The sequence below is a fragment of the Notolabrus celidotus genome, chromosome 13 (genome assembly GCF_009762535.1).
Source record: "Notolabrus celidotus isolate fNotCel1 chromosome 13, fNotCel1.pri, whole genome shotgun sequence".
In the NCBI taxonomy this organism is placed as follows: domain Eukaryota; kingdom Metazoa; phylum Chordata; class Actinopteri; order Labriformes; family Labridae; genus Notolabrus; species Notolabrus celidotus.
The window spans coordinates 5,326,981-5,351,348 of record NC_048284.1 but is presented as its reverse complement, the minus strand read 5'-3'; the positions used below and the strand labels follow the sequence as shown (position 1 = coordinate 5,351,348).

Below are 24,368 nucleotides of genomic sequence, written 5' to 3'. Positions count from 1 at the left end.
CTGCCGCAAGCCTCCCTGCACAGCTTACCTGATGTGATAGCAGAATTGGAGTGAAAAGGGAGGCCAGGAAACAGAAAGAGATTGGGCTGGACAGAGAGCATAGACCTTTCTTGGAGTCCCTGAGCTCCCTTGTCTCGTAGGTTCCTCTGAGTCGGTGGCGTAGACGTCCTGCTGCTGTGGTCAGCCAGACTCCAGCTGCTACAACTACTACTATCCATCTCAACACTATCATATCACTCTCTTCATCTCCCTCTATCCCTCTCTCCAACTCGGTCTCAGCAGATGTGTGTCTAACATGAGTCTGGTCCTGCTGGAGGTTTCTGCCTGTTAAAGGAAGTTTGTCCTTGCCACTGTAACTTGCTAAATGCTGCAAAGTGCTCTGCTCATGGTGGATTAAGATGAGATCAGACTGAGTCCTGTCTGTAAGATGGGACTGGATCTTATCCTGTCTTGATGTTGGGTCTTTGTTAATAATAGAACATAGAGTACGGTCTAGATCTGCTCTGTTTGGAAAGAGTCTTCAGATAGCGTTTGTTGTGATTTGGCGCTATATAAATATAGATTGATTGTCTTTACGGCTATGTAACATACATGTGTTAAGTCATTTATGGACAAAAGTTACATGACGTACGTTCTGTATGAATGCTACAAGTATGCGTAGGCAAGTTAAACTGGGACCCTGAACTTTTTCCTCAGAGTGGACATGTTGCCTAAACCTAACCAAGCTGAAACGTTTCACAACATTAAATACAAATAGAAAGGGACGCCAATCCCTAACTCATCATTGTTAAATGTTTGTCAGCAAGATTTATCTTGAAACTGTATTCCCCATAACTTGACTGTTTATTTTTGAAAGTCCATTTTTTAATCATGCTTAATGAATGGAGAGCCATGCACATGCTTAACTGACACTCGAGTACGGTCACACCTGAGGCTTTACACTTTAAACATGAGGGGTAACCATGGACTGTATAACAAATGGAAGCAGTATCTGTGACAGCCAACAGCTACAGTGCTCCTGCCTGTCAGTCAAGTCAGCTGTGCCTCTAATTATTGAAAACTCTTAATCTTCATATAATTGAAACTGCCATATTATAAAAAAAATCCACCCCCTATACAGTGTGTGCCAATAGAAAAATGAGCTATCCAGACTACACTAATTTTTTGAACCAGGCTGTAGATAGATAGATAGATAGATAGATCTTTATTTGTCCTTAATAAGGAGATTTGTTGCCACCGTCTGTACAGGAATACATGTATGAACACAATAACCATAAACATCCACCCAGCCTCACAGCAATGGTGCCCCGCATCCCACAAATATACACACCAGACACATATGCACACACTGGACACATATAAAACACACCGAACACATATGAACACACCGGACACATTACAGTGGCATTCTGTTTAGCAGTGCTATGGCCGATAGGACGAAGCTTCGGCCATGTTATAAAAAAAATCCACCCCCTATACAGTGTGTGCCAATAGAAAAATGAGCTATCCAGACTACACTCATTTTTTGAACCAGGCTGTAAACATGTTTACTTCTCCTGTAAAGATCAGCTTTTTTGAATGGGTGTGGAAGTGGTTTCCTGTACTTCTGGAGCCAGCCTCAAGTGGACACTTGAGGAACTGCAGTTTTTTTTACATCAGCATTGGCTTCAATTCGGGCGGCCGGAGTTTGCCGCTTTGTTGTAACAGACCAAGCTTTATTTAGTGTTCACTGTAGCCGCAATACTTAGAGCTTCCCCTGCTGACTGACTGCAGTACTGGTCATAAACCTAGCTTCCCCCATTATAATAGATGGGACAAGGGTCAAACTATAAAATTAAGATATATGTAATAGTATTTTTTTCTCAAACAAGGTTTCTGTCATTGTAGTCAGATCTCATCATGCTGGTTTATGTCCAAGTTTTAATTTTTCAGAGAAATTTAGTTTGTTTGATTGCAGCTCTGTCAATAAATGCAGCTCCTGCAATGTTCTGTATCAGATTATCGGAGTAGAGTAGAAACACAAACACAAGAGTCATTGAACTTTCTATATAAGTGTCCGCTTCCAACCCACACAAGAATGTGTTCTGCTGTGGACTGGTCCCACCTGACGGATCTGCACCAGTGCAACATGTCAGCACCTGTGGAGGCGGTCTTTTGGCTTCACATCTCTCAGCGAGTGGAAATGATGACATGTTGTCCATTCTATGTACAATCAAAGATTGGATGTGTTGCTTATACGCACATACACACACACACACACACTCAGCTCAGCTTTCAGTCTCCCTTGAATTCCTTCTCTATATCAATGCTCTGTTTTAGAACATAATTAAGAAAGACGGATTAAGAGTGCAAAGACTCTGGTTTCTGTCACTCCCACCCTCACCCTCTCTCTCTCTCTCTCTCTCTCTCTCTCTCTCTCTCTCTCTCTCTCTCTCTCTCTCTCTCTCTCTCTCACACACACACACATAAACGTCATTTCATATTAAAAGAACATTTTAATCTCTTGAAAGCTCAAATTATATGACTCCTTTCAGCCCAACACTAGAGACATCTAACACAGCTCACATACAAACACACTCAGCATACATTTACACTTAGGGGCCACACTGAGAATGGCAGCTCCAACCTTTCTCTGGGTGTAGCTGCAGAGCTTTACAGTAATTGCTTACGCGATTCATGACAGAAGCCGCAAGGTACCGCTAAAGAACATCCACTTTCCCCCCTTCCTCCCAATCTGTCTCTCTACTTCTACTATTCCGGTAATTAATTTTTCCCCAATCGGCTCCTGAGCTGTGTGTGTGTGTGTGTGTGTGTGTGAATGAGGGTGTGTGTTACCTGCTATTTCATTATGTGCTGATCCCCTTATTCTCCGGAGTGTGTGCCTGCTCTTCTCCGTGGTGTTCCTGAATTCTAAAGAGGCACTCGGACAGGTAGTCTGAGCCTCTTCAAGGACACTGGGTGCTCCACATGAAATTTCTTCTTTATCTGCTATGAGGGGAGTCTGAGAGGAGACGGAGTCGGACTAACACAGTCCATTGATGGACAGATGAAGGATGAAGGATGTGCACCCTCTTGGCACAGGTGTAATAAAGAGTCATATACTTGTGAGGTATTAGGGTGACTTCTGAGCTGATTATGGTGCTTATTCAGGAGTTCTAGAGGGACTGTAGAATGCAAAGATGGTCACTTATCTGTTTCAAGGGGATTTGTAAAAAATCTGAGACATGTCTAGTGCTGAGTATATTTTCAAAATCAAGGGTTTTCCTTTGTGGTATGTTATCTGTCAGTCAACATGCACAGAGTACAAGACAAACAACAATTACTGCTAGTCCATCATTCCTTTGTACCTTCCCTTTTCAGTTTAGCTGCAAGATTTACTTCTGCCACCCTACATGAAACACATGCACAAGAGACATTAGATTTCCTTGCAGAAAATGCAAAAGTGTGTCCTACATATATTGCATATTCAGTGGTTTCACAGACGGTCATCACGAGAGCAGAGAGTAGCAAACTGAGTCTTTATAAGTAAGTCAGTTATCTCTGTTGTCTTCGGTCATTTTGAAGCTTGTTTTGATAGTCACTGCCTGATGCAAATGTGTACAGCACTGTGAAATGTTGTCCTGTTGTGTCTGCATGTGTCTTTTTTTTTACATTTCCTTATTACATTTCCTGCTTCCTGATTGTCTTGCTCCATGTATTTTAAGTCCATGGACTAATTCTCAAAGACTGTCATATCATGTCCTTATGTAGCTTTTAGTCATTTTTAATCATATGGTGCTATTTGTACTTTTCTTTTCTTCTCTTTTTTGTTTGTTTGTTTGTTTATTTTTGTTTTGGTTTCTCCTCTACCTTCTTATTTTGATCGAATTTTGCCCTATTTTATCTTTGTTTAATCTTGATCTTTTTAGGGAGCCTTTTTAACATCTGGCAAGGGACTACGGATGAAAACTAGCCTTTTGTGTTAATTAATATGCATGGTCCTTTTAAATAATAAATAAATAAATGTTTTTTTTTGCCGAGTGGTGACATAAATATGTAGAAAACACGTCTTATAGATTTTGTAATACTTCAGGTAGGGGGGTTTTTCTAAGCCCTGGTTTGAAAAAGTGAAATCAAAGAGAAAAGACACTTTAGACCCACCTGGTCATGGAAATTAGACCAAGATATAGACATCAGAGACATCAAATACAAAGCCCCATCTGATTGGAATAATCTTCCATTTTCTCTGAAGTCCTTCACCTCCTTCTTTTGCTTTAAATCCAATTAATTCACTTATTTAAAAACAAGCTGTTCCTGTTTCTAGCTTTCTGTGTATGTTGCTGTTCTGTGTGTGTGTGTGTGTGTGTGTGTGTGTGTGTGTGTGTGTGTGTGTGTGTGTGTGTGTGTGTGTGTGTGTGTGTGTGTGTGTGTGTGTGTGTGTACTTTGCTTTGTGTTTTGTTGGGGACCCCCTTTAAAATGAGATGCTTCATTTCAATGGTCTATCCTGTAATAAATTCATTCAATCAGTCAAAGTATGTTAAAGTATGTTTTTCAGGTGCTTTTCCAATGCCAGTTATTATGTTATGAAGAGGAAGTGAGACTACTTTCTGGACATTTACTGTGCTTGCTTAGAGGGCTGAATACCGTCCCACCTACCTATCTGTGCATTTTGAGTAAGGTCTACTAACTCTTCCCCCAATGATTACCCTCTCTTCCTCCGTCCACCGAGTATCATCCTCTTTATTTACCCGCTGACCTCCTCTCCTTTCTTCTCCTCTCTCCTCTTTGCTCTCTGCTCCCACAGGTGGATTTCGCCTTCATAGTTTGGCAGAGTTTTCCGGAGCGTATCGTTGGTTATCCTGCGAGGAGCCACTACTGGGACAGCTCCAGATCCCGCTGGGGCTACACCTCCAAATGGACCAATGACTACTCCATGGTCCTCACAGGGGCGGCTTTCTACCACAGGTACAAACCCCTTCCTGCTGACCTCTGAAGCTTCACATGGTCGCTCCACTGATCAAAGAATATCGTTTATTCTATCTCCAACATGCTGATTGTGTCTTCTACGACTACTCCTGGTCCCTCGAGTGTCACAAATCCAAACAGCACGGTGGAACATTGTTTCTAAAGAGATTCATCTGTCCTCTGATTCCCTTCTCCAAAAATAACCGCCTCGAACTCTTCAGCTACGAGTGCATTTTGTTGTTGTGAGAAATATTGCAGCAGAATGTCATCTCAGTCCTCTTTCTAGAGGGCAGAACCAGGGAGAGGTTATGTAATAACTGTGCACAAGCCCACACAGTTGACCTGTGTTGGTGTTGGCTAGAGGTCATGGAGGTAAGTTTGGACTTTGCCATGTTGCAGCGGATTAATCATGAGTTTCTATAAAAGTTATTTACACAAAGAGAGACATGACTGTGTGAGCATGGTGGGAATAATGAGACACAAGGGTACGCCATCTACAATTCTTATTAAGGTCAGACAGAGATCACAAACATGGGAGGCTCTAGAGAGAAGTGTTACTATTGTGATAAAATTATTCATTTCATTGGCAACACCAAGACTTAAGAGGAAAAAAACTCAAGTAGTTTAACATTGATGTTAAAGTTTTATATTTATCGGTGGGATTGCTTCCGAGTTTGACCAAATCGGGTAAAAAGGTGAATACAGGAATTCAGTGAATGAAACAATCATTAAGAAAAATTGAGCTTTTAATCTTTCATTGATGTTGATTTAAATTTTTTTGATTTAAAGGTGACATATCACGCTTTTTTCATCAATATATATTGGTCTAAGAGGTCCCCAAAACATGTCTTTAAAGTTTATGCTCAAAAAAACACTTTGAAATCAGATTTTGGTCTGCCTGAAAAGCCCTCTTCTTCAGTCCTCCTCAGAACACTCTGTTTTCTCTCTGACCACGCCCCCTCAGGAAGTGGATGTGCCTCGGCTGTCCAGCACGTTGATCTAATGTTTACATGTTGGCTGAATATACACGGCTGCTCAGAGATCACGTTACTTCAACCCTCTGAATCTGATCCAGAATCTGACGGAGAGGCGCCTGTAGCAGGACCTTTCTGAACGATTGGTCACAGATTTAGTGTTTCTTGTTGTTTTATTTATCAGTATGTTGACGTGTGTCTTGGTACACAGCTACGAACATGTAGCTATGTGGCTATGCTAACTAGCGCTAGCACTTATCCATGATAAATAAAAATCATCCACTAGATCTTCAAATCTGCAGAAGTGGGGAGTAAAACCGACCTCTACCAGAAAGGCAGCAGGACCTTTCTGAAGGATTGGTCACAGATTTAGTGTTTCTTGTTGTTTTATTTGTCAGTATGTCGACGTGTGTCTTGGTACACAGCTACAGCTATGAAGATGTAGCTATGTGGCTATGCTAATTAGCGCTAGCACTTATCCATGACAAATAAAAATCATCCACTAGATCTTCAAATCTGCAGACGTGGGGAGTAAAACCGACCTTTGTGTTTATTAAGACAGCCTACAACTAGCATGCCTCCCTCCTAAGCTCCTTGTTAGCACACACGTGTGCAGGTAATGAAAAACGGGGGAGGGGTTCAGTATTATTTTATACAATATATGGGCTGAACAAGCTCCGAGCTCTGACTCCGTGACAGACCGGATATTGTTGTTACGTAACAAAAACACAGAAGTCTGAAACGGCTCGTTTCACACACATTTACAGAAAGGTGTAGAAATCAAAACAGGGGCAGAATGGATTTTTTTCATTCTCCGGGGGTTTGTAGACATGCCAGGGACACGTATTTCAGGTAGAGAACCATTAAAAAGTCCATTTTGCATGATATGTCACCTTTAAGGGGCAGCTGTGGCTCAGTGGTAGAGTTGATCGTCTCTAAGTCAGAAGGTCAGAGGTCCCCAGACCACTGTCCTCATGCCCAGATGTCCTTAGGCAACACATTTAAACCCACTGGCTGTGCCATCATCTGTGATCTGGGTTAGTCTAAACCAAGCAGCAACCTCTGGCCGCGAGAATTGAAGCCAATGCGCTAGTGCTTAGACTGCAGTTCCTTGAGTGTCCACTTGAGGCTGGCTCCGGAAGTACTGGAAACCACATACACACCAATTCAAAAAAGCCGATCTTTACAGCAGAAATAAACATGTTTACAGCCTGGTTAAAAAAAATTAGTTCAGTCTGGATAGCTAATTTCTCAATCGGCACACGCTGTACAAGGTGTGAATTTTTTTTCATAACGCAGTAATTTCCAGATATTAAGATTACGAGTTTTCCTTAATGAGAGGCACAGCTGACTTGATTGACAGGCGGGAACACTGTAGCAGTTAGCTAGGAGGCTCAAAGCCCGCCTCTTTACCTTACACTAGCTCAACAGACGTTAGAGTTCGAGGTTGAGTTCAGCATTTCCAATATGGCTCCCGCCGACAATTGGCTTCAAAACAGCGCTTCAGAAACAGATGGGTGGCATCACTGATACTACATCCATTATTTATACAGTCTATGGTTTATACTCGTTCACACAACATCCACTCACTGATTGTAGAGGCTGCTGTAGCAAAGGACCATCAGTGTTAGCTAATCTTATTCACACACCGCTGAACAACAGCAATCTGAAGTGTCCTTGAGCAATTTGGGGTTCTTGCCCAAGGACACTTCAGGATGTGACTTCGGGAGCTGGGATCGAACTGACAACCTTACCATAGAGACATGACCGACTCTATCCACTGAGCCACAGCTGCCCACAAAAACATACATATATATTGTCCCCACAACACAACCCCAGGGATTCCAAGGCTTGAATGCCCGTGCATACGTTTGGCAGCCAGCTAGAGGAAAATGGTAAAACAAGGACTTACCCCTACGGCGGCTCTCCTCCAGCTTCGACCAGCCCTGACTGTGGTCCGTCGGCGTCACTCCATGACTCCGACACCAGTTCCTTTATAAACAGACGCGGACAAAACTCAAACAGAAACAAATTAGGGGATCTTCGGCGACAATCTTCTCTTCTCCCGAAACTCTCAAAAAAGGCTGCTGCTCATTTGGCGTCTCCCACCTGTTCTGAGTCTCTAATCAACCCTTCACTTCCTAATTTACATCGGTGTTGACAAGGTAAGCCCGCCCCCTAGCCTGACAGCCATGGCGATCAGCCAATAGGGAGAGAGTGTGCCATGACAATATAGAAACTACGTCTTCTCAAGACTTTGCTTACTCCTTCGAGTGGAAGGAGCGTGTGTTTAGAGGCCTTTGTATTTCTTGATTTTGGTTATTGTCACAGTTGTAGTTCATAGTGTTTGGATTATTGTAGTTCGGCTTCTCTTTTGTTGGTGTTCTTTGATAGAAGCTTCTTTTAAGTTGTCAATTTTTTCCCTGTTTTATTAATAAACCAACCATCCGTCCATTATCTTGACCGCTTATACCGTTAGGGGTCACGGGGGGCTGGAGCCTATCCCAGCTGGCTTTGGACGGAAGGCAACCTATCACAGGGCTAACACAGAGAGACAGACAACCATTCACACCCACACTCACACTTAAGGGCAATTTAGAATGACCAATTAACCTGGTGAGCATGTTTTTGGACCGTGGGTGGAAGCCGGAGTACCCGGAGAGAACCCACGCACGCACAGGGAGAACATGCAAACTCCACACAGAAAGGCACCTGCATGGCCGGGGATTCGAACCAGGAACCTTCTAGCTGTGAGGCAACAGCGCTACCCACTGCACCACCGTGCAACACTACTAAAAAAAAATAAACCCTTTACCTTTAATTATACTTTGTTCCTTTTCTTCTTGAACACAGGTTTATATTTGTTGTTACTCCCCTTCATCCCCTAACCATCTTTGTGGACGTAACACTGGGAACAGCAGAGTTTTGGGGAACACTGACATCCTTACCTCAAATATCACATCATAGCAATCATTGTTTGTATGTATTTTGCATGCACCTTTAATCTCAGGTGGAAGGCTACCTGTTTCTTTAAGTCTGCTTGGTGCTGTAAGGTGTGATCACATGTTTAGAAGGACACCTCGCCGTTCTTCTTCATTATATTATTATTAAGAAAACACAAAGCTTGAAAATGGAGACTAAGTATTTATCAGAGCAGTGAATTAACCAGAGAGGAGTCACTGAGGGGATTTGAAGCACGGTGTCACATGGATAAATAGCTCCCTGATTGTTTTATTGTGAGGACGCTCAGAGCAACTCTTCAGTCCCTTTGTTATTTAAAATCCTAAATGCCAACTCATGGAAGAAAAAATGAGTCAGCGAGTGAGGGGGTAAGGTGGATAACGTGCGTGTGAGTGTGTATTAGTGTGTGTGAGAGCAGACCTTGGCAGGGAGGTAACAGATGACAGTGATCTAGTGCTCCCATGCTGCTGAGAGTGCAACACAGGGACCATACAAAACAGAACAGAGCAGAGCAGAGCAGAAGAGCAGGAGAACGGAGGTAAATATTCAAATCAGATAATCTCTCTTCTTTTCTCTCTGTGTGTGTGTGTGTGTGTGTGTGTGTTTCAGATACTACCACTACCTGTACACACGCTATGTCCCGCCCAGCCTGCTGACCACAGTGGACCGCATTTCAAACTGCGAAGACATCCTGATGAACTTCCTGGTTTCAGCCGTCACCAAGCAGCCGCCGATTAAAGTCACGCAGAAGAAGCAGTACAAGGAGACCATGATGGGACAGGTAGAGCTCCATCTTTTTACACCCATGAACTGAAACCATCAAACCTCTGTAGTCCAGACTTGTTGATTCAACCACAATGAAACACAACAGGCTGTTACGCGATGCAAAGTTTGCTCTCTAGCGCCCCTAGTGGTGAGAAAGCCCACCCTGGCCCTTTAATAGTGCTGCTCAGTGGTTTAAAGAGAATAAAAAGGTTATGTGTTTCAAAAAGTAACATTTAATTCCCCAGCTCCTCTTTTATAGATAGAGAGGAAAGATAAAAAATAGATTCACCTCCGTGTGTTGAATGAGCGAGAGTGAAGAAGCTCCAGGCTACATTCAGCCCTGACCTTCTCTCTGTGAGATCCCTGCATGTGTGTGTGTGTGTGTGTGTGTGTGTGTGTGTGTGTGTGTGTGTGTGTGTGTGTGTGTGTGTGTGTGTGTGTGTGTGTGTGTGTGTGTGTCCGTGTGTGTGTGGGTTTTTTTCGTGTGGCCGGCCCAGTGTCACATTCTGATTGATGGCCTGACCACAGGCAGGACGATGACTCGGCAGTATGGACTCAGTGATTAATGTCTTAATTGTGAAGGCAGCACTGCAGACGTAGATTTACTCCCTCCATCTTTTCTTTTATCTCTTTCTTAAATCGGTCTCCTACTCTTCCTTTCTTTGTCTTTCTGTCTTCTTTCCTCCCTTTCTTTCCTTCCCCTCCATCCTGCCTCCTTTCCTTCAACTCCTTTCAATCCCTCCTTCTTTCCCCCTTTCTTTCTTTCCTTCAATCTTTCCTTCCTTTATTTTATTCCTCTCTGTCCATCCTTCTTTCCCTTCCTTCCTTTTCCTGTTCTTCGTTTCCTCCCTTTCTTTCTTTCCTTAATAATTTCCTCCTATCCTTTTATTCCATTCTTTCCTTCCTCCTTTGCTTCCCTTCTTTCCTTCCTGCACTTTTCATCCTTCATCTTTCCTTTCATCCATCCTTTTTTCCTACCTTTATTTCCTTCCTTTCATTTATTCCTTGCTTTTTTCTGTCCTTCTTTCCTCCCTTTCTTTCTTTCCTTCATTCCTCCCTTTCTTTCTTCCTTCTTCTGACAGTTTATTTTCTTCCTTTATTTCTTCCCTCTCTTTTCCTCCTTTCTTTTATCCCTTTCCTTCCATCCTTCCTTCTTTCTTGCCCTCCCTTTCCATCTTTCCTTCTTTCCTGCTTATCTTTCTTTCCTTCCTTCTTTCTTTTCCTCCTCTTAATCTTTCCATAATTCTTCCTTTCTTTCTATTCTTCATTCCTTCCTTTCTTTCTTTCCTTCTTTCTTGCATTTCTTTCTGTCTACCTTCTTCTTCTGTTCACCTTTTCAATCTTCCTTCCTGTCTTCTGTTCTTAATTTCATACATTTTTTACTTTCTTTCTTTCTCTTTTTAAATCTTTCTTTTTTTGCATACTTATTTTTTTGTCTATCTTGACTTCATATTTTTCCTTTTCTTCCACTGTAACTATTCCCTTCTTCATTTTTTCTTTCATCCCTCTGTACTTGCTGATTATGCTCCAAGCATCAGCAGAAAGGAACGTAACGTGGATGACTCTCTAAGAAAGAATAGAAAGAGAGGACAAAGCTGAGACTTCTTCTTCTTCTTCTTTTTGGAGTTTTAGATCAGAGATGTTTCTTTCAAAGCGTCGACTCGTTTCTTGTTGAGTCATTTTTCTACCTGACCCTGAGTATCCCCCGCTGACGCCCTCCTGCAGCACTCAGAATGAATCTGCTCCGGCTCCACGCCCCCGTGCAACAGCTTATCAAAATGGGCTGCTGCCCTCCACCTTGCCCTCAGCTGCCCCTTCGCCAACTCATCCACCAGCAGCAGCCACCCAAGGGTCCTCCCCTCCCGTCCTGCCGTCCGTGTTTGATAACCAGGCGAGGACACAGAGCAGCGGGAGACGATAGCATCATGGAGTCGCCCAGCAGCTATTCAGAAAGAGAACAACAACTGCACAGCTCCAGTGACTGCAGTGAATAATCTAACATCCATATCTGATCTGCTGGAACTGGAACTTTGCCCTCTAAGGGTCTCTGTCCACATCGGGATTTTTCTAGGTGCAAGAGTCTGAGTTCAGTTGTTGCAAGAGCTTTGTGAAAAGGTTCAGTACCCAACATAAAGTTCCTCCAGTGGCTTCTCCGATCAGGTCTTCGTGTGAAGGAAGTTAAATGTGCTGTCCTTGTTTTAGAGGAACTGATGGTTCTGAGCAGGACAGTGACTAAGTAAATGGAGCGGCCTGTTCTGGCTTCTTCTGTCTTTCTCAGATTATATTACAGTGAAATTGTAATGCACAGTAAGTTGTGTGTGTTGTGGGGGTCTTCCAGAGAGATGGAGGGCACAGTTGTCTTCCAGATGATGATTTCCATTGGGTTCAGCAAAGTCCACAATGTGCAATTTCTGTGCAGCTGTTTGGCCTACAGCAACATTGTTATACAAACCCACTGCCAGAGGTCTGCGTAGCTCCCGTACCTACGCAGAGGCCTATGCACGTGCACCTCCTCCAAAATGTGACTACGCATTGAATGGACATGGACCGCAAGCACAGTGATTGGTCCGCTCGGTGGCATTGTATTTCCCACTTTCACAGCAATGTGGCAAAAACTTTAGTGTCTGTCTCAGGCTGGTTTTTAGAGTCGGTAGATAATGACAGATGTTAGAGCAGCCTGAGGAGCTACTCGGCCCCAACTACTGTATCTCTAATAGGGAAAAGAGGAGCAGCAACACGAGAATGCTAAAAACTGCAGTTCCACAAATGGCCACTTGACGCTGGCTCCAAAATGAGTCAACCTCCTTTGAGCACCATATTAAAATGTCCACATTTAAAGCAGAATTATACTTGGTACAAAAGCAGTATTGGTTTCTATCGCTCATTTCTACATCGTGACACCACTTCCGGGATCGCTGCTCATCGGCCACACATTGGCTTCACATTGGCGGTATATTTCATCTCCTCCTCTCTACTCTTCCCTGTAATCATGTCTGTATGAAAAACAGCAACATGTATCAGCTGTAGATTAACATAACACGCTCTGAATCACTGTGGAAAAGTAAACAGAGATCGTAGCGGGGCCGGAAACAGGCGACATGACTATCAGAGAGACCGCACTGCCCTCAGGCATTTTGGCAGAGTATTGCTGCGCGACACAGACACATCGACGCACAAGTATGTAGAGCTCACGTCCGAATCGACCACTGCTGAGTTGTGGTGACACAGAAATAAACCAGCCTTAAGTTGGGCACCCCGTGTAAGAGAGTGGAGGGTCCTAAAGCAGGCTGCCTGGGTTGGATTCAAGCCTGTGGCCCCTTTCATGCATGTCGCTATCCACTCTCTCATCAAGTTTCCCGCTCTATCCACTGTAATATCGTCTTTAAATAAAGAAGTAAAGGCCTAAAAATATTTATTATATCTATTCTTTAATTTTGCCTTACTTGTAAGACATCATTTACCAACATAGAGAATAAGAGGCTCATTTGTAGGATTGGATCTATCAGATACAACTCCAGAAATGATCATATTTATCACTTAGTGGCCATGGTTACACAATGTTTAATTAATTCAGAATTAATTATTCAGAATTAAATAATTCAGAATTCAAGTATTCACCTTCGTGTTTACATGGAAATAGTAATTCCGAATTGAGGTTTACATGGAAAACATATTTAATCGTCTTTATTCAATTCCGCTTAAGGTCTGGGGGATGGGAAGGGTTCTGATTGGACAGAGGCAGGCGTGACGTATTTACATCATGGAAGAGCACACAAGTGACAAGTCCCTCCATTAACTTGGACGCCACAGCTTTAAAAAGGTCCACATTTTTATGCTTCCGTCCATCAACTCTTTTCATGATATCCATTTCTTCTAAGGCTCCTATTAAATAAGTAGTATCAGCACAAGTCCAACGCTTGCTTCGGGCGGCCATCTTGGAATATGTGCGTCATCACGACAGGACAAGGGAACGAGCATGTGCAGAACAACCGGAATTATTTAAAGCGGAATGAACGTATACATGATTGAGGAATTATTCAATTTGGATTTAAAATCAGAATAAAGCAGCCACTTACTTCTGATTTAAGTTTAATTCGGAATGATCATTTTCATTTGGAATTAGGTGTTTACATGGTCATTTTTAATCTTTTTAAAGAGGATTTAATTTTTATTCTGAATTAAAGAGGAATTAAAAGTCTCATGTAAACGTAGCCAGTGTGTCAGTTTGAGTCTTCCAATCTCAAATACATCCGGACTATTCAGATTTGAAAATTGACCCCTAAATGATACTCTTGAAAAGGACTACATTCACTAGCAGATAAATTAGTTCAGTTTTATGAGTCATAATCCTCAAATCCTCATTAAGTCCTGTACTGCAGGTAAGAGGATACATTTGTTGTGAACTAGAAGCTTAAAGTCAATAAAACACAGCAGCTGATGGACAAGAAGCTGCAACCAGCAGACAGTTTGTGATCAGCTGCAGCATTCATCACTCTGCAACACTCCCAGGTAATGCATACCCTGGTTTTACTGCAAGAGTGAGTTTGTTTGGACTACCACACCGACTGACCGACAGAGTGAGTTACTCTGTCTGCAAGTTGGAGGAGGAAAAGTGTCAAAGCAGGCTGAACTCTCTAAAAACACGGGAAAAGACACTTCATTGTATGTTTTCTGTCAGTTCGACTTCCCGTGCCGCTGCTTGCTGGAGTGTCAACAACTGCTGGATGGGTTCCCACAGGGTGAAGCAGCTGCTCAGGTCGACCAGCTCTGTCAGTATGATGAACCTGGATTGTGTGGAGGAGCAGGTGGTGCAAACAAATCGCAGGAAATACAGTTTGAGCAAAACCTCCTGCTATGTAATGACAAGCTGTCTATGATAAGGAGCAGCTTCGCCAGCATGGAGGCGCTCCCCTGACCCTGGACCATCAGGCTGCAGTCATGTGGGACATCATTTCCCTGTCTTTGCTGGTCTACAGGAGGGCCATCATTAGTGCTCATGATGCTGGATAATAAGCATAGGCTGTATAAAACATGGTGTTATCTCCGTGACGTCACCCACTGGTTTCTGAGGAGGTGCTTTGGAGCCCAGAGATGGCAGGCGGCATGTTCGACCGCTGACTCAACCTAGAAACAGGCAAAGAGGCAGGCCTTAAGCCTCCTGGCAAACTTACAATGCACTCACCTGTCAGTCAAATCAGCCATGCTACTATATATTCCTAATATGCATAAGTTTAAGCCTTAAAATAATTTAAATGGATGAGTTATAGAGACTAAAAACAAGTATTCTGTAAAAATCAGCATTTAATGTGAGTTTTAATGGGATTTCTTTGACTCAAGAACTGCAGCTTTAAGCATTCTACATTGGCTCCATATTTTTAAACCAGAGGGTTCATCATGATAGCAAGTCAAAATGCTGTTTAGAACATGTCTCTATAATCAAAAGGATTCTTTCCAGATACAAATAAAACATCCACCAACAATTTAGTCACTTTGACCATCGATTTAAGAGAGTTGTAAAGTTGCTAAATGCTGCAAAGTGCTCTGCTCATGGTGGATTAAGATGAGATCAGACTGAGTCCTGTCTGTAAGATGGGACTGGATCTTATCCGGTCTTGATTTTGGGTCTTTGTTAATAATAGAACAAAGTCTAGACCTGCTCTGTTACGAAAGAGTCTTGAGATCACATTTATTGTGATTTGGTGCTGTATAAATAAAGATTGATTGATTGACAACAGTTAGCTGTCATTCACTTGCATTTGTCTTTGTCAGGTTGTATCTCTCTACAAAAGAAGCAGTGACAAAAAGTACCATAGTAGAAATATATACACGCCAGAGACAAAATAAGTGGGCATTAAGGTCCTTGTAGAATATAGAAAACGGAAAAATAAATCAGTGGCTAGGATCAGTATTGCCAACTCCTCAGTGAGGAAAGTAGCTATTGGCTGTCCTAAAAGTCGTTAGAAGTCGCTGAATGACGTCATCGCCTAATTTGCATAATCTGAATTGTAATAGACGCTGTCAGAGAGACGTGTAACATCAAGGGAGAGACAAAAAGGAGGTTAAAAAACACCATAAATGGGGTTGCTGGTGGCCTAGCGGTCCAAGCACCCCATGTACAGAGGCTGCAGTCCTCGTCGCAGGGGTCGCCGGTTCGATTCCCGGCCAGTCGACCATTTCCTGCATGTCTTCCCCCACTCTCTACTCCCCACATTTCCTGTCTCTCTTCAGCTGTACTATCTAATAAAGGCAAAAAGGCCAAAAACATAACTTAAAAAAACTAAAAAAAAAACAAAAAAAAAACCACCCTAAATATGTTCATAACTACACTTAGAGCCTACAACAAATCAAAGTGAAACATTACATTTTTCAACAATATCATTTTCAAAATATTTATTGTATACAATCTACATTAACAATCTAAATGGATCAAAAAGAGACCGTAGGCGGGATCAGCCAGTGGTGTCTTCGTATACATGCGTGATACATTTGCAGTCTGGATGCTGAGGGATGAATGCCTCCTGCTCTGAATGCAGCTTAGGAGGGACTCACAGCAGCATCCACTGCTCCAGTCCCTCCAGGAAGTTGCGATTTCGCGATCGCAACTATCAACGCAAATTCAACCAATCAGCGCGATTTTTTCACGGCCTTGCAATTTTATACAATCACCGCAACTTTCCCGCAAATTTGACCAATTACCTCAATCTCAGCCCCTGTACGTCATCGGTTTCATCATCAATTTGACTTCCTTGGAACATTACCATAAGTCCTCACTTGATTGGCACTTTTCAACAACAAAACACGCACAGAGAACGGGTGAAAAGAGGGGACAGCAGGCAGGACAAGTGACCATGACAACATTGTTATTTATAGATTGAGGGGCACAGTGTTCGTTTGGTCTCTACCTGCAGCAGGTGTGCTTTATGGACCAGCTCTCCTCACCTCCATGCATCTGTCTCATCTTCATTGATGATTTTTACCCCCCGGTGTGAGTTAGTGACAAAGACACAACCGGGGGACGTCTGTTTACTATTTGATGTTTGACGTTGTTGCTGCCATTACCGTAAAAAGCTCCATGTCTACAGCTTGATTTATTCCAGTTTGGTGAAACATCAGACACATTTAGTAAGTTTGGATCAACTCCTCGTCATCAAAGATGCAGATTCGTTTCAGAGTGCCGTGAACTGACTGTCTGTGCCTCTGTCGCTGCGAGGTGCATTCAGGGACCGTCGTAAATGTGCAATACAGTCCTTTCATGGCATTTCTTTGTGAATCAAGAGAATCAAAATACAGTCAGTGGCCACATCAAGAATGTTTTCTAAAAACAACTGTAATTTAGCATATGTAATTGCCCCTGGGATGTTATCGGCACTTTTTGGGGGGAAAAAAGCAAGAAAAAAATCGCAACTTTCACCGCAATTTTTTCAAAAAGCTGTCGCAAATTCAGGCTTTTTGGGCCGCAACAATCACAAAAAAATCCCGCGAAATCCTGGAGGGACTGACTGCTCGTTGAGAAGAGTAAGAACAATACATGCTTTCACGTCAGTCTCCAAAAGTCTCAATTAACACCAGAAAAAGTCGCTAGATCTGCCGCTAGTCGCTTTTTTGAAAAAGAGTCGCTAGAGGGGTCTGAAAACTCGCTAAATATAGTGACAAAGTCGCTAAATTGACAACATTGGCTAGGATATGTTACAGCTTGCTAGCCTGTTAGCATTAAAACCAATCTAGCGTAGTTAACTCACAAGCCCTATGTGATGTTGCTACATCTTCTAAAATAAGTTTCAAGACGTTTGGATTATTTTGTTGACCCACTGTTTTGAATGCAGCCTTCATTTAAGATACAGTTGCTGTTTTGCCTGCACTGCAAATGATCTACCATAGAGATGTTTTGATTCTTTCCCTGGTTGTTCTAACACATTTATTCTCTGCGTCTCTCTCTGTCTATATACCTAGGGCTCTAAGTCGTCTCGGTGGGCGGACCCGGACCACTTCGCCCAGCGACAGACCTGCATGAACGCCTTCAGTCACTGGCTGGGTTTCATGCCCTTGGTGCACTCCCAGATGAGGTTGGACCCGGTGTTGTTCAGGGACCAGGTTTCTATCCTGAGGAAGAAATACAGGGACATCGAGAGGCTGTGAATGCACGAGGAAACACACACCACATCACTGGCAGAGAGTATGCGTGTGTTCCCTTCTCGAAAAAAGCTGCGACAAGACTAAGCTCTGAATGTGAGCATTTGTGAGGTTATAAAGGACAACTGACATATGCACTGGATATAAAAAAATGACAAACACCGGGTGTGGATAAGACATTTTACTGCAGATTACAAGAAAAACACCGATTCTGTACGCCTGGTTGATAACAGCGAGTGACTGTGCAAACCAGCCATCTGTGACCGTACAAACAAATACAAAAGCATGGACAAACATGCTGCAGAGAGCTGGACAACACAGCCCGGACTACAGATACACAGTGTGTTTTGCATGGTTTGAACAAGACATTTGTACAAGGACCTGCACAATAACTAGAAAAACTCCAAGTCCCATGTTTGTTGTTGAAACAGAGAAGAATACAGTATAATGAAAAGAGATTTATAGGTTGTATTTATATGTCAAAGGATGCACTCTCTGAGGTGGTGTATGTACAGTCGAACACTGTGGACTAACTGTAGATTCTGGCTCCGGCTACATGAACGCTGCTATCCCTAAAGACTCAGCGAGATTATGGCAGTATGCCACTTGTACACTACTGTAGATTTTCAGCAGCAGTTCCAGTCTGTATGAAGAAAACTAAAATAAAGAGATGTTATGTTATAAGACACGAGGTCAGCTCTCAGCAGTATTCACAGTCTGGTATGTGTTATTTATTTGACTGAGCCTACAGTCCTCACTTTTATTTCTTTGAATATTTAATATCCACTTTGCCTGCTCTTTGTTTTATTGGGGTGACTTGGGTACGGTGGTTGAGCTGTCTTGGATCAGATTGGCGGTTCGAACCCTGGCGACTGCAAGGACACTTGGTAAGACACTGAACTCTGCATAGCTTAGCGGAGTGTGAAAGCATACTAATGGGATTAGTTCATGCTAATGGGTTCTTCACATAGACTGTATAATAAATGGAAGTAGTATCTGTGCAGTCACCTATCTGATTTTGAAGCACTGCTTTGAAGCCAATCGTCAGTGGGTGCCATATTGGAAATGCTGAACTCAAGCTAACTTCTGTCAGGTAAAGAAGCGGGCTTTGAGCCTCTTGCCAACAGCTACAGAGTTCCCGCCTGTCAGTTGTTGGAGGACCTCTCTGAATGCCTGGTCCTCGCGTGTTCGTTTGATGAAGAAAATAGGAGGAGGTATTGAAGTTTCAAAAATCAGCTTTATTCTAAACACCAGTAGAAATTGCAAAGTGTACAGAGCTCTGGGTCTGACTATCGTGTCCCTGATCAACAACAGTGCTGTTCAGTTCGCGAAGTCTGAACTGACTACTTTTTCCCTGACCCAGTATTTATTAACACATAGGATGAATTTGAATTGTGCATAATTTGAGGGCGTTGCCTCCCCCTCATTGGCCCGAGGCGCGTCCACGTCCTCCTCGTTCTGACTCCCATCATACTCCTCAAGGCCTGAGAAGTTGTCCTGAAACGTGAAAGTTAGCGCACACACATTCCTGTCTACCCTCAAGGATAACGTTCTCTCATCATTCACCAATGCACATCAGCTACGTGTGGTCTGCCACCTGCCCCTCTTAATTCCTGGGATACTGAACCTATGTCTGCTGATGCATGGAATTCTCCCAAGGCCCTGGTTCCTGTTTTTGGCTACATTACGTCTTACTTTTGATATGTCGTTGTGACTACGACCTTCAGGTCCTTCTTGTTGTTATGGTTTTCCGCTATCAGACATGCAGTCATGGCGTTCTTTGATTCTCAGTACTTTTCCACTCTCTCAGATGTTCAGGGTGACAGAGGCCTCAATACTGTACAGGTCTCAGTTCTCCGTGGTGCCAAGCTGCATGGTTTCAGTACACGCTATATTTGTATCTAAACACTCGTGATGATTAGTATATTTGGCTTTATGAGTAAAATTAATATGATATAATATGATTAAGTAAATGAATGTGATTGAGTAAAATAGTGACAATTGTGAGTATATAAGAGTGAGGTGTGGAGTCCCATATCCACAAGTCCCCCTCTTGGTCTCAGCTCCCTGAGACCAACAAACCAGGACTTCACACGGAATCCCCATGCGGAGCCACTGCCAGGGTGTAGGCACCTCTGCGACAATGCCCAAGTTCTGGTAGCGCAACCATCTGGTAGCGAGCGTGGGGTCCCTGCTTCTCAAATGCGGCCACGATGGCGTGGTTCCAGAGAGACCTAATACAGGGAATACAACAGCAACCAACCAACACCACCACACACAACATACCAGCCAGGGAAACACCCATCGAGACGAGCACACCTTTCCACTTACCCAACCACCTAGGTGTCTTTTCTGGAATCTCTCGTGGTCACTTGGTGAGGTTCCACGGACTTGTCGTCACTGCAAGATATTTCAGGGGAGGGAATACAACAACAACAACACGACATAACAATCAATATAGTGAGAATTAATGAATATTAAGCCAAAATAGCGCCATCTAGTGGAGTCCGTTACCTACCATGTAGCTGAGCAGAACTTCTCTCAACGTAAGTTGTTTTATGCCTTCACACCTAATGACTCTACACTCTTAGTGTTAGCGAAGCTAAATAATAAAATGTCTCCTTTTTCTACCACCCAGGAACAGTTTATGCTTGTTCTTTCAGATCCCTGCGAATGTCTGCTCGGGTTCTCGCAGGAGGGTCTGCTGCAGCACACAATGACCAATGAAACCAGGTGTTTCCTTTCCCCTTAAGTCGAACTGCGTGAGTTGTCCTCTCCGTCACCTGAATGGGCCCTGTCCATCTAGGTTCCGTCCACTTCCGTTTGATGACCTTCAGGAGCACCCACTCAGCGTCGGTAGGGGGAAGCGGCTTCTCCTCACCCCCTCTGATCTCTGCGATCTGGGCGGAAAATGCTGAACCAAGGGCCGTGAGCTGATCATAATATGGCTTATAGGCCAAGAAAGGAGTTTCCTGTGCTATAACAACACCAGCTCCTGGTCCAGGAAACTGCTGTCCACATATAAGTTCATATGGTGTGAATCCTGTCCGCAAACTAACTGAGCTCCTTACTGACATCAAAGCCAGTGGGAGAGCATCCACCCAGCTAAGTTTGTTTTGTGCACACACTTTGCTGATTTTACCTTTTAGGGTCTGATTCATTCTTTCTACCTTTCCCTGAGACAGTGGGTGATACACAGTTCCAAAGGCATGTTTTAGACCCAGCTGGGCTTCTACTGCTTGTAGATGTTTATTTTTAAAATGTGTGCCATTATCAGATCGAATCTTTTTAGGGAAACCATGTGTGGGAATGTAGTGGTTAATCAAAAACTTCACTACTGTTTGTGCATCCTCTTTTTTAGCGGGTACAGCCTCAGGCCAGCCGGTGTATGCATCCACCGCCACCAGGAGGTATCTGTACCCTTTCACCCGATCAATCATGTCTGTTCTCTGTTGCGTCTAATGTTACACTCACATATGACAACACCTGTCTCTCCCCCCCCCTTTTTTTTTTGAAAAAGCACCGCATTGACTGAGTGTGGTTTTTCAGAAACATCCAAAAAGAAGGGTAAGGTGTAATCAGGAACTGCCAAGGCGGCTGTGTGCGAGAGAACCTGCTTTAGTGTGATGAAACTTTGTTCAGCGACCACGTCCCAAATTAATGATGCAGCGAGATTACGCATGCCTTGCTCATTAACCATAGCACGCAAAGGGGCTGTCAGCTCCGCATACTCCGGCACAAAATGACGACTGTAGCCTGTAAGGCCCAGAAATGAAAGCATTTGCTTCACGGTTTGTGGCTTAGTATGATGCAAGATAGCATCCTTGTGGGCAGGAGACACCCCTGTTCCTTTGTGAGAGACTACCCTGCCCAGGAAAGACACAACTTGTCTGCAGCATTGTAGCTTTTTCTGTGAAACTTTGAAACCGACTTCTAGCAATCTGCGCAATACTACATCCGTAGCAGCGAGGCAATCTTGTGCTGTGGGGGACGCAATTAACAAATCATCAACATACTGCACCAACACCGAGCCCAGTGGTAGGGGAAGATCGGTCAGCAAGTTTCTGAGTACATGATTAAAAATGCCGGGTGACAACACAAACCCCTGCGGCATCCTCGTGTATGTCAGCTGACGACCCGCATACGTGAAAGAAAAAATGTCACGCAGCGAGGGATCGAGCGGAAGACAGAAAAATGCATTAGCCAGATCTATACAACTGAACCATTTGTGCTCAGGGGCGACAGCAGACAGTGCTGTATATGGATTGGGTACTGACAGTGTAGGGGTCGCTACAATGCGATTAATTGCCCTCAAATCATGTGCCATGCGATATTTTCCTGAATCTTGTTTTTGGACAGGCAGGATAGGCGTATTCCAATTGCTCTGGTTATCAATCAGGACACCAGCAGCTAATAAGCCATTAATGGTGTCTGCAATGCCTTCCTCTGCCACAGCTTTGTGTGGATACTGCCTCTGCCAGATTGGTCTAGAATCAGGAGTAGAAATTAGATCAAACATTATGGGAGCGACAGTGGAACAAAAACCTACATCTGTCGGGCCCGAAGACCAGAGAGAGGTAGGAATGGCGTTTAGCATACCGGCAGCATCTGGATAATCAGTTTTTTCTCTGCCATGAAATCTCTCAATTTGTTGGTGTTCCAAAAGGACGGTGTCCTCTGTCGTCTGTGAGATTCTGTATGCTTTTTCTGATGGAGAATAAGACACGTGTGGGAGTTGAGTGGGTTCCCAGTCCGAAGCTTTTAACAGCCTTTTGGTCATGGGACCCAGTTCTTTGGCCTGATGCTCAGTATGTACAGCGAGAGTGATGTGTGGCGAGGAGACTTCAGCCATTTCATAATATTGTGACAATTCAGGACTCAAATTTACTGCTGCAACTATTCCCTCTGCACCCGCATACAAGCACGCTGAGTGTACCGGTTCTACCCTGCCCTCCATTACCTCAAAAGCCTCACGATACACCAAGTCCTCGTCACGGTCATAAAACAGAGTCACGTGGAGCGGGTCAGGTGGAGGAGCATAGGGATGCAACATGTGGAGCCAGGGCTTCCAAGCAGTGTACAAAGACGAAACTCCGCCCCCTTTCGTTGTCTCAGGTTGCACCAGCCCCCAATAGATGTCAGCCCACTGAGGCTCTGCACCAGGTGAATTGTCCTGACCCAGAAACATCTGGGACTGCGAGGAAATTCTGCTAACAGAGCAGTTGAAAGATTGTCCATTTGGAAAAGTCACAACCATACCGTCTGGGCTGCACAAAATAGATGCTCCACTTTTGACCACTTGGGGCATGGGCGGCTGATACTGTTGTTCTTGTGAGGGTCTCTGTCCAGGCGCATACACCTGCTGTGTGTGCCACGGTGTCATAGGGCAGAATCTGGAGATATGTCCGATCACGCCACAGGTAAAGCAACGCATTGGCTGACCCCCAGGTGCACCCCGTCCGCGTCCCCCTTGCCCGTAACCACCCCTCGCGAACCCCATCGGCCGCTGAGGCTGTCTGTACATGGGCTGCATAGGCGGATACGCCGGCGCAGGTGCAGGAGGAGCAACCAGCTGCTGACGAGCATGTTGACCCTGTGTGGGCACAGGAGCCACTGGTTGCTGCATCATATGAGTGGTTGGTTTATTGGCCTTTTTTATCATCCTGTAATTTACGCCTCTCGCTGTCCAGTTGCATCTTAAGCAATTGTGCTGTGTTGTTTGACACCTCAGCATCATGGACTTTTTGTTTTTCTTCCACTCGCCGCACATAGTGAGCTAAATGCTTCTCCCACTTGTCTCCATCACATCCTAGTTAATCAGGGTTAGCTTGCATTTGTGCCTGCACTGACCTTGGCATTCCTTCTAAAATAGCTCTCCGGAACATAGCTGTCTGCAGCCTGTCCGAGCTGGGATGAGTTCCAGCTACACTGATCCAAGTGTCTTTACACCGAATGAAAAATTCAGGCATGCTCTCTTTATCTCTTCTGTTTAAGGTTAAAGAGTGTAATGCTCCCTCGGGCACTGGATATATGGTACGCATGGCAGTGCCTATGGCTGTAGCATAGGTCGTGAATAATGCATCATCTGGCACTATTGCTGTTTGAGCTTGAGCTTCAATTTTTTGTTGCTCATGCAGGGGAAGCTGTCGGCCAATTAATGCTCTCCAGTCCCCCATCGCTATTGTCCAGCCGTTTGTCAGCTGACAGAATTTAGTCATCCACCCCTGTCCCCCTTCAGTGGGTGTAGGCATTTTTTGCAGAAATGCAATTCATGTCCGTGAAGGAAAAAGGTTTATAGGCGGAGCTGCCATTGTTCGCAGTTAATATGGGGAGAGCGAGACCTGGAGCTAAACAGGGTTTAGATTTCCGAGTGTGACTCGCCACCGGTGACGGTGGGGTCGGGCGTCTCTCTGTTTCATTGTCATGTTGTGCAGGAGCATTGCAAGGTGTGCGTTCACTTAGTCCCCTGTTTGGTCGTCGCGGCGGGTCAGTTGGATTGTACATAACCAATCGGCCCACAAACTCGGCATCGTATGTTTGTTCGTCATCGTCGATGTAGCAACCATCTAACTCATAGTCCTGATCTTCGCTCT

At 44.0% G+C, this 24,368-nt stretch overlaps 2 protein-coding genes across 2 annotated transcripts in view; one reads left to right on the top strand and one right to left on the bottom strand.

The window, feature by feature from the left end:
• The window catches only part of LOC117823771 (exostosin-1), a 316,856-nt gene extending 298,385 nt beyond the window's left edge, over window positions 1-18,471 (top strand). The window contains exons 11-13 of the mRNA XM_034699001.1: window positions 4,785-4,945; window positions 9,490-9,661; window positions 17,596-18,471. Of these exons, the coding sequence (XP_034554892.1) occupies window positions 4,785-4,945; window positions 9,490-9,661; window positions 17,596-17,781 (519 nt within the window). The 3' untranslated portion in view covers window positions 17,782-18,471. The remainder of the gene's footprint in view (window positions 1-4,784; window positions 4,946-9,489; window positions 9,662-17,595) is intronic.
• Window positions 18,472-19,664: 1,193 nt separating this feature from the next.
• LOC117824572 lies at window positions 19,665-23,401 on the bottom strand. Its single transcript, XM_034700105.1, has 3 exons — window positions 22,712-23,401; window positions 20,294-21,233; window positions 19,665-20,175 (listed from the first exon to the last, which is right to left on the bottom strand). The coding sequence occupies exons 1-2, from the start codon at window positions 23,399-23,401 to the stop codon at window positions 20,421-20,423; spliced, it is 1,503 nt and encodes a 500-aa protein (XP_034555996.1). The 3' UTR covers window positions 19,665-20,175; window positions 20,294-20,420.
• Window positions 23,402-24,368: the final 967 nt, after the last annotated feature.

What these genes read in the sequence shown, in the direction of transcription:
- LOC117824572 (XM_034700105.1), bottom strand. Translation starts at nt 23,401, where the DNA reads ATGCAGCAACCAGTGGCTCCTGTGCCCACACAGGGTCAACATGCTCGT. An exon ending in TGGAGGGCAGGGTAGAACCG is followed by an intron (nt 21,234 to 22,711) that starts GTACACTCAGCG and finishes GTGTAACATTAG; the next exon opens with ACGCAACAGAGAACAGACAT.